Here is a 15,217-nt window from a genome sequence, read left to right as displayed (position 1 = left end):
GCGAAAAAAGAAAAGCCGTGAGGAAAATTCCTCAAATTACCACCGTACCGTGTTGGAACCGGGAACTCCAAGAGAGAAAACAAATATAAGCAGGAGAGAAGAGAGGGGGAAAAGACCCAAGAGAGAAGAGCAGGTATCAAAATTCAGGACATCGATCACAGAGGATAGAGAGTAAAGTTATCAACACTGCACCGGAGACAGGATAGAAGACAAAGACAAAGGGATCTCGCTTTGACCAACCGCCCCAGAACATGATGACTGACAACAAAGGTGCACCATGAAAATTACCCAAACCCAACTCCACTAAACACGCAAGGATCCCCCGGGGTTCCATCTGAAACAGAACATGAAGAAACTGACCGAGCCCCGGGGGGAGGGGGTATGTGACTGGGAACTGGCTGACGGAACGAACGAGAGTGTTGTAACTATGACGAGTAGCGAGGCTCAATATTGGTGCCAGGACCACGATCACAGGATAATCACCATCTCAACTCGGCATTCGACAGAACAGGAAACAGACCGAAATGATAAAGGAAAGGAAGTGGGGGCAAAGTTCGCAGAAACACCATCATGAGTAAGGAAGCGGGAATCAGAAAACAAGGCGAAGGCAAATGGAAATGAAAATGGAAACCCATATTTGCGGGTTGGAGGTGATGCATCCGAAGGCATGTACAAGACAAGACAAGAAACAATAATGTATGCCAGATCGAGACTCCATGATCATGCAGTAAGAGAAAAAAGAAAACGTAATCACATGTCAAAGGTATCATCAACGTTGAAAATCCCGGGTTCCGTGCCGTCCTGCGTCTTCTGGACGCCTGCCATGCGCTGGTCACCCGAGTGGCCCGACCGGTGGCCTCGTTGCCAGTGGTCATCATGCATGGGATCTTCTTCCATATGATCGCTGTCGTCCATAAGGTGGTGGTCGATGGAGCTCTCATTCACAAAGGTGAAGCCCTTGAAATTGGCTTGCATCCCGGGGGACAAGGGTGTGGAGGCCGGCATGAGGCCGTTGGCGAGGTTTGCGGCGCGGAGATTGAGCGAATTGTTCAGGTCCATAGCGTTTGTGAATTCGGGATCGAAGTTCGATGTATCAGTTTCAGACTGCAGCTGCGGCTTGAAAGGAGGAATCACTTGCTTGCGGGCCAGTGTCTCCCAGTTGATGTCGTGGAAGAATGGGTGTGCCATGAGTTCCTTGGCATCGCCATTGGCGCCCAGTCGATGCTTGGGATTCCGGTTGAGCAGACCCTTGACGAAGTTTCTTCCCTCAGTGCTAAGCGCATCACGGGGGAATCGGACTTTGCCAAATGCGATATTCTTGTACATCTGCTGAGTGTCCTCGGCATAGAACGGACTCCAGCCACAGCACATCTCAAATACCAAGACACCCAGGGACCAGAAGTCGACCATCTTTGTATATCCTTGCTCATCGAGCAATACTTCCGGTGCCAGATATTCGGTGGTACCACAGAAGGTATTGGTGGTATCATTTTGTGATAGGTTTGCCTTGGATAGACCGAAATCGCAGAGCGCAATGTGGCCGTTGGCATCTAGCAGGATGTTCTCCGGTTTGAGATCCCGATATACGATGTCGTGATCGTGCAGATGTTGCAGAGCCAGAATCAACTCAGCAATATAGAACTTCGCCCGGGCCTCCTGGAACCGACCCTCACGCTGCAAGTGCCAGAACAGTTCACCTCCCGACATGTAATCCGTAACGAGGTATAGATCCGTGGGGGTTTGGAAGGAGAACTTCAATCCCACAATAAACGGAGACGCCGTCATCGCGGTGCGTACTAAGATATTGCGCTCTCCGAGCGTGTGAATCACCTCCTTCTTCTGAATGATGACCTTCTTCGAGAGAACCTTCATCGCATAGATACGCTGTGTGTCCTTCTTCTTGACCTGATAGACCTGGCCGAAGGTTCCTTTGCCGATAAGTTTGAGAACGAGGAAATCATTCGGTCCGACCTGCTTTCGATCTGTCTTTTCGAACTTCATATCGAGGTGAATTTCTCCAGAAACTTGGTTGTCACCGGCACCGCGGGCGACCAAGGGGAACCAGCCTTCTAGTCGGCTGTGATCTTCCTTGAGGTTGATGCAGAGGCGTACGTGACCCAAGAAAGCTTCCTGATTGTTGCGGTCATATACTGTGACATCAAGTTCCGACTGATCTCCCATAACATCACTTAACAGAACGTGTTAGTGGGTTATACAAGTCAAGTAGCTGGATTGGGGTAACATACAAGGTGGCCTCGTGATTCCAGTGCGGGTCTGTCACGGGGGACCGCCCCTTGTGATCACCCTCAACAGCACTGTTGTGAGAGCTGGATCGGGACTTCAAAGGAATGGCCATAGGGCGACCAGCAGCCTCCTCGGCATCTGACTCCAGCTGGCGCCGTTTCTTTTCCTCCTCGCCGTCACGAGCACCCTTGGAGATGTACTCATTCCATTCGAATACACACACCACGTACGGATCGAAACTTGGTCGCAGTCCCCGACCATCCGTGATCTTCACAAACAATTTGCCATTGATCGGGCCTGTGGGCGCGCCGTTAGCCGGGGATGATGTTGCAGCCGCATTCTCAGGCGCAGGCACAGTCTCAGGCTGGGACTGGGATTGGGATGGGAATGCTTCATCGAGTTTCATGGTGATTTCGTCCGTGGAGTTTTCGATGTCTTCCGGCTTTGACTCAGACTGTGTTTCTTTGGAGTTCTCCTGCGGAACCGCAGTGGCGACCTTCTCCTGGGCGGCTGGGGCCTCGTTGGACATGGCCCGGGGAGTAAGAGGTGGGGTATTCTTAAGACGCAGCCCATCGGGCGCGTTTTCAGTTAGCTTGGCTAGGTTCTCGGAAGATACTGAGACATGCGGTTTCTCATGGTCGAGGAGGGGAGCTTCAGTCAGGGAAAAGGTATCTGAGACAGGATGGAGGGATGGATTGGAGAAATGTGTGGCAAGAACGGGGTCGTCAGAAACGCTGGATACTGGGAGGGAGGTTTGACGGCGGGAAGGAGGATCTCCTGGAGGAGTTTGTGTGGGAGAAATGAGGTAATTCTTCAGGGTTGTAAAGATAGAGGACACTCCTGGACTCGTCCCGAGTTCCATCTCATCCGACTCGTGCTGCAATAAGGAGTGTGGAGGGGTGGGTAGACTGGGATGTTCATCCTCCATCTTATCAGACCCATCTTCCTGCTCCATCATGACAAAAGACTCGGAAGAATCGGAGGAATGTTGGGTATGCGCATTTGATTGAGAATCCTCAGAGGGTTTCGACAGACATGACCATAACCGTGGCAGACTCGCTTTATCACCGGAGAAAGAACCAACCTGGAAGTAGTTGTGCATAATTGAAGGTAGACGCTTGTCGGCTAGATCAGGTTCTGGTGTTGCGATTCCAGTTGGCGTAGGTGTAGAATCATTTGACCTGATCTGATCTTGGGTATCGTCTTCCAGTCCGGAGCTATTAAGATGGGAAGATGGTTAACCTAAACTCCGATAAACCAATTCAAAGATTGTAGGCAAATTCCGGCAAAGTCCGAAATTGAAAGAAAGGCATTCTCGAAACGTGTTTCATGCAGGTTCATAAGAACAGACTGTAATGCAATGCGGTGTGAGGGGATCGTGGACCCTCTTTTTTTTTTATTCCTTCAACCCCGCCTTTATGAAGGAAAAGAAATATACTCACTTTGTCTTCATGTCGTCGCCGTGCAATACGGGTCCACTTTGCGCAGCCATTGTGTTTCCATTCAATAAAGTCGAAAGATGGAGGGAGGAGAACGAGAGTGGGGGGGTTTAAAATTCCAGGGAGGAAAAAAAAGAGGATTTTTTGATGAGCTAAGGGAGTTTGCGGGATGGATTTGAACCCGTTCGGATTTGGCCCAACAAGGAAAATGGAGTTTTTTTTTTATTCTCTTTCAATGAGGGTTAAAAATAAACCCAAAGGGTTTAATGATCCATGTTTAAGAGGCTGGATTATACATAAGATATAAGATATAATCTTATAGCTGACTGAAGCTGACCATAAGGAAATTCTAAGGCTAAAAAAAAGGACATTAATGCATTCTTGTATCTCCAATCCCGAGTCATCTACTTATTCCTAAAAATAAGATTATTACAGAAATTAGAAATTAGAAATCAAAAAGAAAAAGAAAAGAAAAGACGTCATGTGGAGAACAATATAATGTTCAATAATCCTACTATCAAGAGAATAGCCCGGGATCGACTTCCTCTTCCTGTCCCATATTTCCCCTTCTATGTTGTAAATTCTTCAGAAAACAAGATTATTGCATTCTCAAGTCACGGAGTAGTCCGAATGACATTAGGCCCCAGCATGTGGCTATACAAAAGAGGCTGAGGAGAGCCTGCATGCGCGCTTTTCTTCTTTGGCTATTTTTCTCTCTTATCGCGCGAATCTCTATCTCCACTTCTCGTTAATTTCTTATATTCGGATAGTTTCCACCTAGTACCTATACATTTACCTGTACTTTGTCTCTATATAACCCAAGGCAAAATCCTTAATAAATTGTGAAACCCCATACTTCATAGATCGAGTCTCGATCGCAAGATACAGCCCTTTCAGCTCTCAATATGGTCTAGGTCTTCTCAGCTCCCCTTGCATCTGCATAGGTGAAATGTGAGATATGCTGTGGTCGCATGGGTTAAGGCCCTCCACATGCGTCATCGGGGCGCGCCGTGAGGTCCCTCTGCGTTAACATGTGGTTCGGCGGATTTAAGACCCGGGTATGTGAATGATGTACTCTGTACGTGCCACAGAAATGAGATTGCTGCAACTATACAATAGGGAAAGTGACGCTAGAGAGCTATTGCCGATCTCTGCCCCTCAGCTTCCACGCCCTCAAATAGGTGGGGGGGGGAAAGAGATCGGCAGCTTCCTCAACCTCTAGAGATATGACGAATAATATGCTATGGAAGTAAAGATCCAGAATATTGTTTCAAAGATGAGATCGGATCTCTTCATACCCTGGACTTTCCTGATTAAACGTAATAATTTGCATTTCTTATCGGTTCGTGCGGTTCATACTCGAATATTACGAATCTCGACCCTTTTGAAGTATACAGTGTACAGCCACAAGCTGCATGATTTCAATGTGCATATTCCGTTATGCACAAGACCGAGTCCGAGTTCGGATTGAATTTGTAGGTCATCTGCGCTGGGATATGATCTGCGGGCTTGTACTCCAAAGTAAGCACGTTCTACTCTTCTATCTCAAGCTCGTTATCAGCAGAAATTATACTGCATCAGAACAAGTATATTTCCGCATTCTTATATTTTGATTATTTGGGTTTCCATTGGAGAAAAGAGATATGACTTTTAATCTACTATTAGAGTAGAACTCTTGCTGGGAAAATACTGCTACAGCCAATCCAAATGTTCTTCATGGACAACCTGGTCTATGCGGCGACTTGCTCCCGCGATTGAAACATGCTGCTTGGTCCCGACTTTGCTACTGACCTAGGATATGGTTCGCACAAGCCTCCTTGGGGTTCAACTCAGGAGCTATCTCTCGCATGTGATATTGGAGACTGCACATAGAGGTAGAAAATGAGGTCAGTGGTTACACAAGCAATTAACCTATGCGCTTCGATGTAGTTATTTTCTGTGTTGGATGGATGCAATTGACAATAAATGTGATTCGGGAGAGAACGGTGCAATAAAGACCGGTGAGTATTTTATGGGGTTTTGTCAACATGCAGATCCCATAGATGGACTCATATTGAACATTGCATCCCCGCACTCATACCGGCCAACTGGGGGGTAACACAAAGGCCCGAGATGCTGTCCTAGGCAGGCAACCAATGATATCAATATTTTATGATTTTAAAACGGCAATGGCGATTAAAGGTCTAGAATTAAAAAAGAATGAATATCGAAAACAGAAGCAAGATGGTCGCCGATCAACGGCCAGGCAGATGTGTAGCCCGAAATGCTCCGTTGGAGTACAACATAGGAAGAACATATGACGTCATAGAAGATATGCCCACCAGTTAATAATCCAATCCCTGCACAGGTTGCCCGCCATCGAGAGCATAAAAATCACTAAAAAAACTAACCGGAACACAGCAAATCCATCCACAGTATGAATGAACACTAGAAATAAAACTGGCTATTCCCCGACCTTCTTCAAAGCTTCTATGAATGCGCGGTGTGTCTTGATCACACGGTCGTCGTGAGAGACTCGATGGCCTTGCCAAGCATGGAAGATGAATCGGCACCAGGTCTTCTTCATCGCAGCCATCACGTTGATGTGGCTTTCAATGGTTTCCCAGGATCCCGATGTTTCAATTAACGCGAGCAGGAGGTATTGTGTGGGTTTCCCCCACTGTAACTTGATGCCAATTGGAGTCGTATTTATATTTTGAGCGAGAAGCATGTCCCATGTCTTACTCCTTAGCTGGTAGTCGATGGATCCTTTGCGTGCCAGGATGGTGTTCGGATCAATCTCAAAGATTGATGGGTAGTCAAATTTTGCCTGTTGCCTAAGGTAATCAGCTTCATACATCGCTCCTAGTCGATAGGCCGTGTTTTCTGTAAGGTCGTGTAGCTTTTCCTTTGTGAAGCTTTCACTCTTTAGAGCTCGTTGGAGACAGGAATGTAGCGCAACATTTTGACCGGAGTTGTCCGGACCCGGTTGCGCTGCAAAGTACTCTTCAGCAAGGTACTGCAAACGCTTAAGAGGGCGTCTGTCTCCGCCGGGTAATCCTTGGTTCGTTGGAGCGGGGGTAGATGATGGCGGCGCATATCGAAGAGCTTCCCACTTTTGCTTGTAGCTCAATAATGGGAGTCCAAGCCGGGGCTGGTAGCTCAACTCCCACTCATCATTCTCAGCCGAAAAAAAGAGTGCTTGGCAGTCTCCAAGCATCCCCATATTCTTGACACAGTCATATGCAGACTTTGCCAGCTGGATGTACGTCGGGTGAGCCATTATTTCCCCAATGTCCAATGGATTCTCAGTGCCTGTTTGGGCTTCATCAGTCTGCGCCTCAATGAGGCATTGTACAACTGCGGATGTTGCTAAGCTGCCGCTAGCACGCCCTACACTTCCACTCAGGGGCCATGAAGAAGATTCTGTGTCTTGCCCTGCTGCGGTAACACCAGTCACATTCAACTGTTGTTGTCTGATGTCTGGCTTAACAAGCCATCCCCCCGAGTAGCACGATGTAGAAAAAGTGGTGACAAGAGACTTTCCTCGGAGTATGCGTTGTATATCCTTCATTTCCAGGAAGTTTTTTCCTACTAAAACGTGATGATCCAATGAACCATGTCCAAATATTAGCAGCACCAAGTGTTCTTCAAGGCGGTCGGCTTCAATGGCTTGCTCGCGAACTGTATTCAGATACCGCTCAAGTAGAGCCTCTTGTGAAACAACACGCAAATTACCAGCGGCCAAGATATCAGGAAGCAGCTGAGCGTCGAGGACAATGCGGCGATCACCAGTTGAGTCGCCATGAAGATATTCACCATACTTTTGAATGAGGATACTAGGATCCTCGCAAGTTAACCAAAATTGGTTCGGTGCTAGTAAGCTCATTCTGTTAGTAGGTAGATGGTACGTGGCAAGCAAGACGATGAAATACTTACGACGTGGGAAGCGCGGTGCAAGCAGATAATGAAAAAGGTAAAAATCCGATACAAACCATCCGTCTTCACTTGGCTGGCATGCATCATTGAGATCTGTCGTGCCTAAAAGAGCCACAATTCGATGGCGAGGTGGTAAATCCGGCGGACAGTGAGTCAAGAATTCGCGGCCGGCGAGATCCTCTTTAGTGCCCGTGAAGGTATCGGGTCGTATGGTGGCCATGTTGGAGAACGTGTGGAGAATGCGGGTCAAGTGCTTGGCGGCTTCTAACGAAATGATTGGAGATGAATATGCCCGTGCCTACCTGGGATGGATCCCTCCAGAGTCAGCAGCAGTGAAGGTGTTTGCCTTGTTTGCACTATTTGATTGTTTGCAGAGTTTGCAGCCTATGAGGTGCGCCCGGAAAAACTTCGGTCCTTCGCAAAACAGCTATTCCTCCCCATTTGCGCTTCCCCGGCATATCGTTCAACTATCGACAATATGCCACGAAAGCTAAGGGCGGCCGCTCAGGCGGCTGCACAGTCGATAAGTTAGTTGATCCCAAGATTTAGCATTGCCACGCACCTGCTATAAACACCCGTCCCTTCTACTATGCATTGAATTTCATCCTCGCCTTAGACGCGTTTGCGACTAACTCAATTTAGAAAATGTACCTTCAGTTCCAGATGGGTCTGATGAGGAAATGCTCGACGTCCTTTCCTCTCACCCTTCCTCGCCAGTAGCCGAACCAGAAGACCAAAAAGATCCCAACGTCGAACTCGACGCTGAACCTGAACTTGAAGCTGCACGTGAACCTGAATCTGAACGTGAACCCGAACCCGAACCTGAACCTGAATCTAAACCTGAACCTAAAGCCGAAAGTGCAGAAGTTCAGGCTTCCGAAACACCTGCCACACCCAAACCAGAGGGCGAATTGAGTGTTGCAACCCCCGCAGAAGACTCAATTCTTCCCGACACAGACAACACACCTTCTTACGGACCGGGTCGCCCATCGCTTCCGCCTCGCGGCAAGCGTCGCATTGGTCGCCCACCCAAGCACCCTCGACCTGAATGGAATCCGGCTGACGGCGATCCACCACTTCGAGTCACTACTCCAGTCAAAAGACGTCGCGGTCGACCTGCTGCTAGTGGTGGACGTTGGGCACGCAACCGTGGCCCCTCCCATCTCACCCAAGTGCCTGTCGACAAGGAAGGAAACATGATGGATGTAATCAACGACGAAGTGTCGATTCCACCCGACCCAATCGGCGCTACAAAAGTCGACGAGAATGGCCACCTGCAAGGTGGACGTGAGTATCGAGTCCGTACCTTCAAGATTCTTGGTCGCGGAGACCGCCTCTACATGTTGTCGACTGAACCGGCCCGCTGTATTGGCTTCCGTGACTCTTACCTGTTCTTCCAGAAGCATAAGATGCTGTACAAGATCATCATTGATGATGACGCCAAGCGTGATTTGATTGAGCGCGATCTCATCCCACACTCTTACAAGGGACGAGCCATTGGTGTTGTCACCGCGCGATCGGTGTTCCGTGAGTTCGGCGCAAAGATCATCGTTGGCGGCAAGAAGATTATCGACGACTATGACGAAGCTGCTGCGCGCGAGCGCGGCGATGTGGAGGGCGAGCTGGCCGTTCCAGAAGACCGATTGCCCGGACCGGGAGAAACTTACAACAGGAATCAGTATGTCGCCTGGCACGGCGCAAGCAGTGTTTACCACACAAACGCGCCCGCAGTCCCGCTTGCGGGTGGAAAGCCAGTCGACACCAAGAAACGCCGCGTGCCAGTCACCGATGACAACTGGATGCTCGAGCATGCCCGTGCTGCAAGGTGAGTCTATATTTGATAGCGAGTAACTAATTGGGACCTGTTGACTAATACATATTATAGCAACTTTAACTCAAAGCTCACCGAAATGCGCCGTGCGAATCTGGGTGGTGTGTACGATGTCCACACTAATATCATGCAGCACCCGAAGATTATGCAGCCAACCCACGCTCGCTGGGAGCGCGTCCCCCCGGCTCCGGCATCCGCCCCGACCGAGCTGGCGACGAATATGAACTCATTGAACCTCTCCAATGGAGGCTCTCCTTCCGACGAGAATCAGACCTCCCACGAAACCAAAGAAGCGCACGAAGCTGCCACCGGCGAAACCTCCGCCGAACACACCGCCACTACATTTTCCCCTGTCCCCGCTCATCTCCACAACCGCTATGTCATCCAGGATATTGTCTATGAATCCCCACCATATTCAAACATGGGCATCCCAGGCCCCGACGGTGATGTGCACGATATTGGCCCCAACGGCTTGGTCAGTGTCGCGAACCCCGAACATCCCGAGTTCATGACTCCAGAGATTCTCGAGTTGCTTCCACCCGAGTGCAAGGAAGCTCTGATTGACGCCGCGGCAAAGGAGGTTGAATGGAAGTCCAAGTGGACCACCGAGACCAAGGACGGCGAGCGTACTCAGCCAACCAAGAGTTACGCCTGGTACCCGTAAATTCTGTTGATTCCTTTTTCCTTGAGATTCTTGCGCGTCGGCGAAATTATGGGTTAGCATGGGCTGGGCTGGACATGGTAGGCGAAAGCCGCTGGAGTTTTTTTTTTTTCTTTTCTGTTTCTGGGTCTGCTTTCGCTTTCTCAACATATGACTGGATAGGTGTATGCTTATCTTCATGATGTATTGACTGGTCTTTTTCGTTTTCGTCTTCGAATGCTGGGTCTACTTGGATTTGGCTTCGAGTGATGGACTTTCAGATAATAATGAACCATATTTTTTCTACAAGAACTTATGCTTTCTATGTCTAGCCATGTTATTGCCTTTACCACTATAGTAGCCCGGCCGATATGTCCCTCTCTCCCTAAACAGCCCTAAAGACATAATCTTCATCTCTTCTGGCCGTAGTATACTAATGACCCAACTCAAGTTATAAATGCACAATAGTCGGCCCTATATGCGGCCTCCATCCCTGACAACGCAAGACTTGAATATTCGGATAGAGGATCATTGGCTATAGAAGTGCCAATAGGAAGAATAATAGCACAGAGCAGATTCGACTATGGACAACATACGAAGGCGAGGAGTTTCTATGTATAACCAGGGATGACCCAAGCTGAAAATTCAAAATTAATAGCTTAGCTTACACGAATAAATAAAACAACCGAAGTCATCTAGAACTCCATTTCAAAAAGAAAGCAATGAACATGAACCCAAGAGATCGATGGAGTTAGCTTGAGAAAGGGTGTTGAGGAGTGGAACAGCCAGATAAAAGTGACAAAGACAGATCAGTGTAAGACCTCGGAAATACCTGGTCGGATCATATGGAGGGATGGTAGGAACAACCTTGGAAGAGGTAATAAAGAGTCAGCGGGGGGAGAGCCAAGGGAGGAAATGGCTTGATAAAACGGCCGGGTCATGCATGCAAGGATAAGACAGTGAAGAGAAAAAGGGAAAGGTTTCAAAAATGAGGCTGCATTGGTCGCGTGGCTGGAAGTAAGAGGCCGTCACATGGCCATTTCCGCGCGCAACTTGGCCAGCTCGGCTTCCTCGTCGTCTTCCTCTGCCTTGGCAGAGTGTTTGACTATAGACAAGTTAGTGATATATGTGATGTCTGCGAGGATTCTGTGCTTACGATCTGTATTCCCCGCTGCCGGTAACCGGTCCAGGTGACTGCCCGCCGGTACGGTTCCGGTATGGAGCATCTTCGCGTCCATGGCCTCCTGCTCCAGATCCTCCAATTCGGCATCGAGCTCTCCCTCGTCGGGCTGTTCGCCGATAGGGAAACTGGTAATGACGCTTCCGATTTCGGCGCTGAGCGCATGCTGGTCTTGGAGTTCCTCCCTGTGAAGTATCAGTATATGGCGATCACAATATAACGAAAGCCTCGACTGAGGCAATCGTATAGATTCGGTGAGCTCCGCAGCAACGTACATAGTCTTGTCGACATCCTCGAGCTTCATTCCACCGTGGATCTGCTTCATAGCCGCGCCGGCCTGCTTCATAGCAGCCAAGGTCTCGTGGTTAATATTTGCGGCTTCGATGGAGTATATTTGCTGCTCGAGTTGCATTATCTGAGCTGTTGTCTGCTCGAGGTTCTTCTCGTGGACCTTTTTCCGTCGGAGGGCATTTTTAGCGGCTATTCAACACAGTAAGGAACATAGTTAGCCACCATCCGCAATTCTCAACTAGCAACAATCTGCAAGATTCGCAACCATACCATTCTTATCTGTGTTAACGTTTTTCCGCGCCATAGCCTCCTGCTCTGAGATCTGGGTCTCGAGATGTCTCTCGCGCTTTTGCAGCATATCCAGCTGCTCGCGCAGCTGGAGGATAGCGTTCTTGGGCGCATCCTTCCGCTTCTGAGCGGCGGCCCCGCCAAACCAAGACCACATAGTGATGTCGGTGCCTGTGTAACTAGAAACCGAACGGAGGAAATAAGCAGGATAAGCCGGTCAGGTAATATGTCCAAGGGAGACCAGGCAACAGCCGAAAATCCGGGGTGAGGAGTGGAGAGTAAATTGGTTGTTTTCTTTGCTGCAAGTCAGGTGGAGCGATAGGCTCCAGGCGAGGTCAGTGAGCTGACAGGCGAAATCAGGGAGGGGCGTATGAAAAATAAGCTCCGAATGACCAGTATACTTGGAACACCCGACTTGTCGAAAGCGCTTCCAGGGATAATGTCTGGATGAATGCAAAGTGGAGGGGAGAGAGCCCGACTTTCCCCTCGCTGAGCCTATGACATACACGGTAAGGTCAGTCACGTGCGCCAACAAGACCGTTGTGTTTGCGACTTTTCGATCTGCGCCTTTATCGTTTCTTTCGATCTTCAAACTTTTTACAATGTTGAGGGTCTTCTTCAACTAGCACAGAGATGAATGGGCCGCGCCCCTCAACTCGCGTGTTCCTCTCCGACCTCTCATCTCTACAGGCGGACTCGAAGATCCGCTTTCTTGGCTGGTGCGTCAGGCCCAGAGCAGAGAACAAAATAGTATAATCTCGAGGCTTTCCAATACTAACGATGATCTACATTCTTGTGTGCACACAGTGTGACACATTATACCGTCGCCACCGGCCATTTGATACTGGAACACAACTATCCACGCAGCAAGATAGCTCCAACTGTATCTGTCGACATCAATGCCCTCCTTGAGGACCTGACCGCCGAAGAATTGCGCGTGGGGGCATGGCTGAATGTAGTGGGCTATGTCAGAGAGTCAGAGCCAGTGCCTCAACCATCTTCATTTCATTCGACCCCCGACGATGCGAATCAGCTAGGTCAAGGATCCTCTACGGTCCCCCCTCGTCCGGTGTATATTGAGGCAATCATGATCTTCCCAGCGGGAGCTATTGCCATTGGGGAGTATGAGAGAATCCTTTGCAACTCTCAGCGTGTCGAGCGAATGATACAGTTTACACACTGAGAAGCATCTATAATGGCTCAGATGATTACATGAAACCAAGCCACTCACGCATTAATGTGTCTCTGCATTATATATTTTGCTATATTACTTTTCAAGCACCTCAGATATAAGGCGAGGGGTATCAAGACGTAAATCAAACGAAAAATCCATAGGGAATCCTAAACCGTCTCTCCCGCCTTCTCATCTAACCCATTCATCTGCTGACGCTGAAGCTGCCTCCTAGCCCGCTTCCCCTCCAACTTCTTCTTCTCCTCCTGCATACGCATAATAAGGGGACTCCTCATGCGAATCTTATGTCCATACTTATAAAACACAAACGGAATCGGCACAATAATAACCTCCAACAACCCGAGTAGAGTGCCCGCCCAATTCGGTCCCAGACTGGCATACATAGAAGAGCCAGCAAGTGGCAGAACACCGCCGAGGATACTGCGAATAACCGAATTGCCCGCCAAAGCAGAAGCAGCATACATGCCGTAGCTGTGGGTCAAGTAGTTGGATGCATAGATGAAGACGCCGGTGTTTCCTGCGCCGAACGGAATACCCGCGAGCAGGGGCGCGATCCAGTGGATAGAAGCTGGGGAGCAGGTCCATGCGAACCAGAGTTCACCGACTGGGATAATCGCTGCGCAGATGCAGACGAACGATACCATTGCTTCTGGGTATGGTTTTCCGGTCTCGGGGTCTTTGGCGTGGCTGTTGATTAGCCGCCGGACTAAGGGTTCGCAGGCGATTGTGATGAGGACGCCGAGTCCGATGCCTAGGAAGGCTAGTCCGGACATGCCCAATTGCCATCCGCGGATTTCTCTGAAGACGATTGGGTAGGCTACGAAGCATAGGTACAGGATGCCGTAGATTATTGCGATGTAGATGTTCCAGAAAATGCTGGGGATGGAGTTAGTTTCATGTTTTGCTGTGAAATGCATCAAACTTACCAGATTGGCTCTGTGACTGCCATTACAAAAGGTCGGCTGAGGTTTAGCTTGAGGATCTCTGGAAGGCTCGCCTTTTGGTCGTAGCGACTCCACCAGCGGGACTCGCCGCTTTCCTTGCGGAGTCTGGCTGCTTTCTTTTGGAGAAGGGTTGGTGCGTAGGTTTCTTTCAGAATGACAGCAAAGACCAAAGCAACGGCAGAGAAGATGAGGGCGATCCAGCACATCCAGCGCCAGCCAAGATATTGAGTGACGAAGCCTCCGATAACAGGACCGATTACTATATCCTGTTAGAAATGGACTCATATCAGAAAAGGAGGACAGAAGGACAAACCTGGTCCATTGAGTGGTCCAATACTCCAAACAGAGATTGCCAGAGCACGGTGCTCATCGTTCACCAAATCAGCTACCATGCCGGGTGCAGTAGAGATCATGACACTGCCAAAGAAAGCAGCGATAACGCGAATGACGATCAGTGCCGTGACAGACTTTGCGAGCGCGCAGGGGATAATCAGAACTGTGAATATGGCTAGACAAACTACACAGACAGGTTTCCGTCCGTAGACCTCGCTCAACGGGGCCATGAACATAGACCCGAATGCAAGACCAAACAGATAGAAGGTCAATCCGAGGGTGACGATAGTCTCGGACTGGCCGAATTCCTCGGAGATTAGTGCAATGCCTGAGGTATAAGAAGTTGAATATAGCACGCTTCCGAGTGTGTTAGCCCGAGAACCTCATGTTTTATAACATAGAGATATCGAAACTTACACGATGAGAGTATTCCACGACAGAAACAAAATGCACATGGCCTTATATTTGAGACTCCAGTTCTTAGGGTTTTCGGGGTCATTGTCGCCATCCCAGTCAACCTCATAGTCGGGATCGGCGGTGGCATTGGTTGCGATTGTGGTTACTCGTTCCGTCATTGACATGTGAGAGGTTCGCGAGGCGCGAGCTGTCAATGTCTTTCCTAGTGCATCGCGATCGGTCTGTGTGTCTACCGTGGAAATGGACTCGATAGAATCTGTGTCCCGGGACATCCTCTCTGTGTTTTCAGGCCATTTATCTTGACTCTCCAGGTTGGAGTGTTGAGCTGCCATCCCCAGAAGCTTGGCCTTTCAAATAGAGAACCAATGTTCAGGGAGCTAATGGTGTATACAGGAAATCAAATGAGCAATCTACTCCAGTGTGAGGAGCTGTGAAGAAATAGGGGAAATAGGAATATATGGGTCTGTCTTCGGGGAGAAGCTGTAGTAAAGGAGCAAATT

At 49.1% G+C, this 15,217-nt stretch overlaps 6 protein-coding genes across 6 annotated transcripts; 2 read left to right on the top strand and 4 right to left on the bottom strand.

The window, feature by feature from the left end:
- Positions 1-750: 750 nt before the first annotated feature.
- Positions 751-3,736, bottom strand: schA (serine/threonine protein kinase SCH9; the record flags this gene model as incomplete). The annotated part of the gene is made up of 3 exons (XM_040791897.1): positions 751-2,188; positions 2,247-3,461; positions 3,687-3,736. 3 exons carry the CDS (start codon positions 3,734-3,736, stop codon positions 751-753), a joined length of 2,703 nt encoding a protein of 900 aa, XP_040643807.1.
- A 2,390-nt stretch (positions 3,737-6,126) lies between these two features.
- PGRI_041830 (uncharacterized protein) lies at positions 6,127-7,821 on the bottom strand (the record flags this gene model as incomplete). The annotated part of the gene is made up of 2 exons (XM_040791896.1): positions 6,127-7,538; positions 7,602-7,821. The coding sequence occupies 2 exons, from the start codon at positions 7,819-7,821 to the stop codon at positions 6,127-6,129; spliced, it is 1,632 nt and encodes a 543-aa protein (XP_040643806.1).
- Positions 7,822-8,079: 258 nt separating this feature from the next.
- Positions 8,080-10,096, top strand: PGRI_041820 (chromatin structure-remodeling complex subunit RSC7; the record flags this gene model as incomplete). The annotated part of the gene is made up of 3 exons (XM_040791895.1): positions 8,080-8,128; positions 8,244-9,426; positions 9,487-10,096. The coding sequence occupies 3 exons, from the start codon at positions 8,080-8,082 to the stop codon at positions 10,094-10,096; spliced, it is 1,842 nt and encodes a 613-aa protein (XP_040643805.1).
- A 1,004-nt stretch (positions 10,097-11,100) lies between these two features.
- Positions 11,101-11,988, bottom strand: PGRI_041810 (ESCRT-III subunit protein SNF7; the record flags this gene model as incomplete). Its single annotated transcript, XM_040791894.1, has 4 exons — positions 11,101-11,177; positions 11,229-11,437; positions 11,528-11,732; positions 11,814-11,988. 4 exons carry the CDS (start codon positions 11,986-11,988, stop codon positions 11,101-11,103), a joined length of 666 nt encoding a protein of 221 aa, XP_040643804.1.
- A 476-nt stretch (positions 11,989-12,464) lies between these two features.
- PGRI_041800 (nuclear telomere cap complex subunit Ten1) lies at positions 12,465-13,014 on the top strand (the record flags this gene model as incomplete). The annotated part of the gene is made up of 2 exons (XM_040791893.1): positions 12,465-12,550; positions 12,639-13,014. The coding sequence occupies 2 exons, from the start codon at positions 12,465-12,467 to the stop codon at positions 13,012-13,014; spliced, it is 462 nt and encodes a 153-aa protein (XP_040643803.1).
- A 158-nt stretch (positions 13,015-13,172) lies between these two features.
- On the bottom strand, positions 13,173-14,875 carry PGRI_041790 (MFS transporter; the record flags this gene model as incomplete). The annotated part of the gene is made up of 4 exons (XM_040791892.1): positions 13,173-13,899; positions 13,950-14,226; positions 14,281-14,657; positions 14,718-14,875. The coding sequence occupies 4 exons, from the start codon at positions 14,873-14,875 to the stop codon at positions 13,173-13,175; spliced, it is 1,539 nt and encodes a 512-aa protein (XP_040643802.1).
- Between the last annotated feature and the right edge of the window lie 342 nt (positions 14,876-15,217).

This window comes from Penicillium griseofulvum (genome assembly GCF_001561935.1).
Source record: "Penicillium griseofulvum strain PG3 chromosome Unknown contig_89, whole genome shotgun sequence".
Classification (NCBI taxonomy): Eukaryota; Fungi; Ascomycota; class Eurotiomycetes; order Eurotiales; family Aspergillaceae; genus Penicillium; species Penicillium griseofulvum.
Note: the sequence above shows the minus strand (reverse complement) of the source record. Positions and strands in the feature narration are given on the sequence as shown.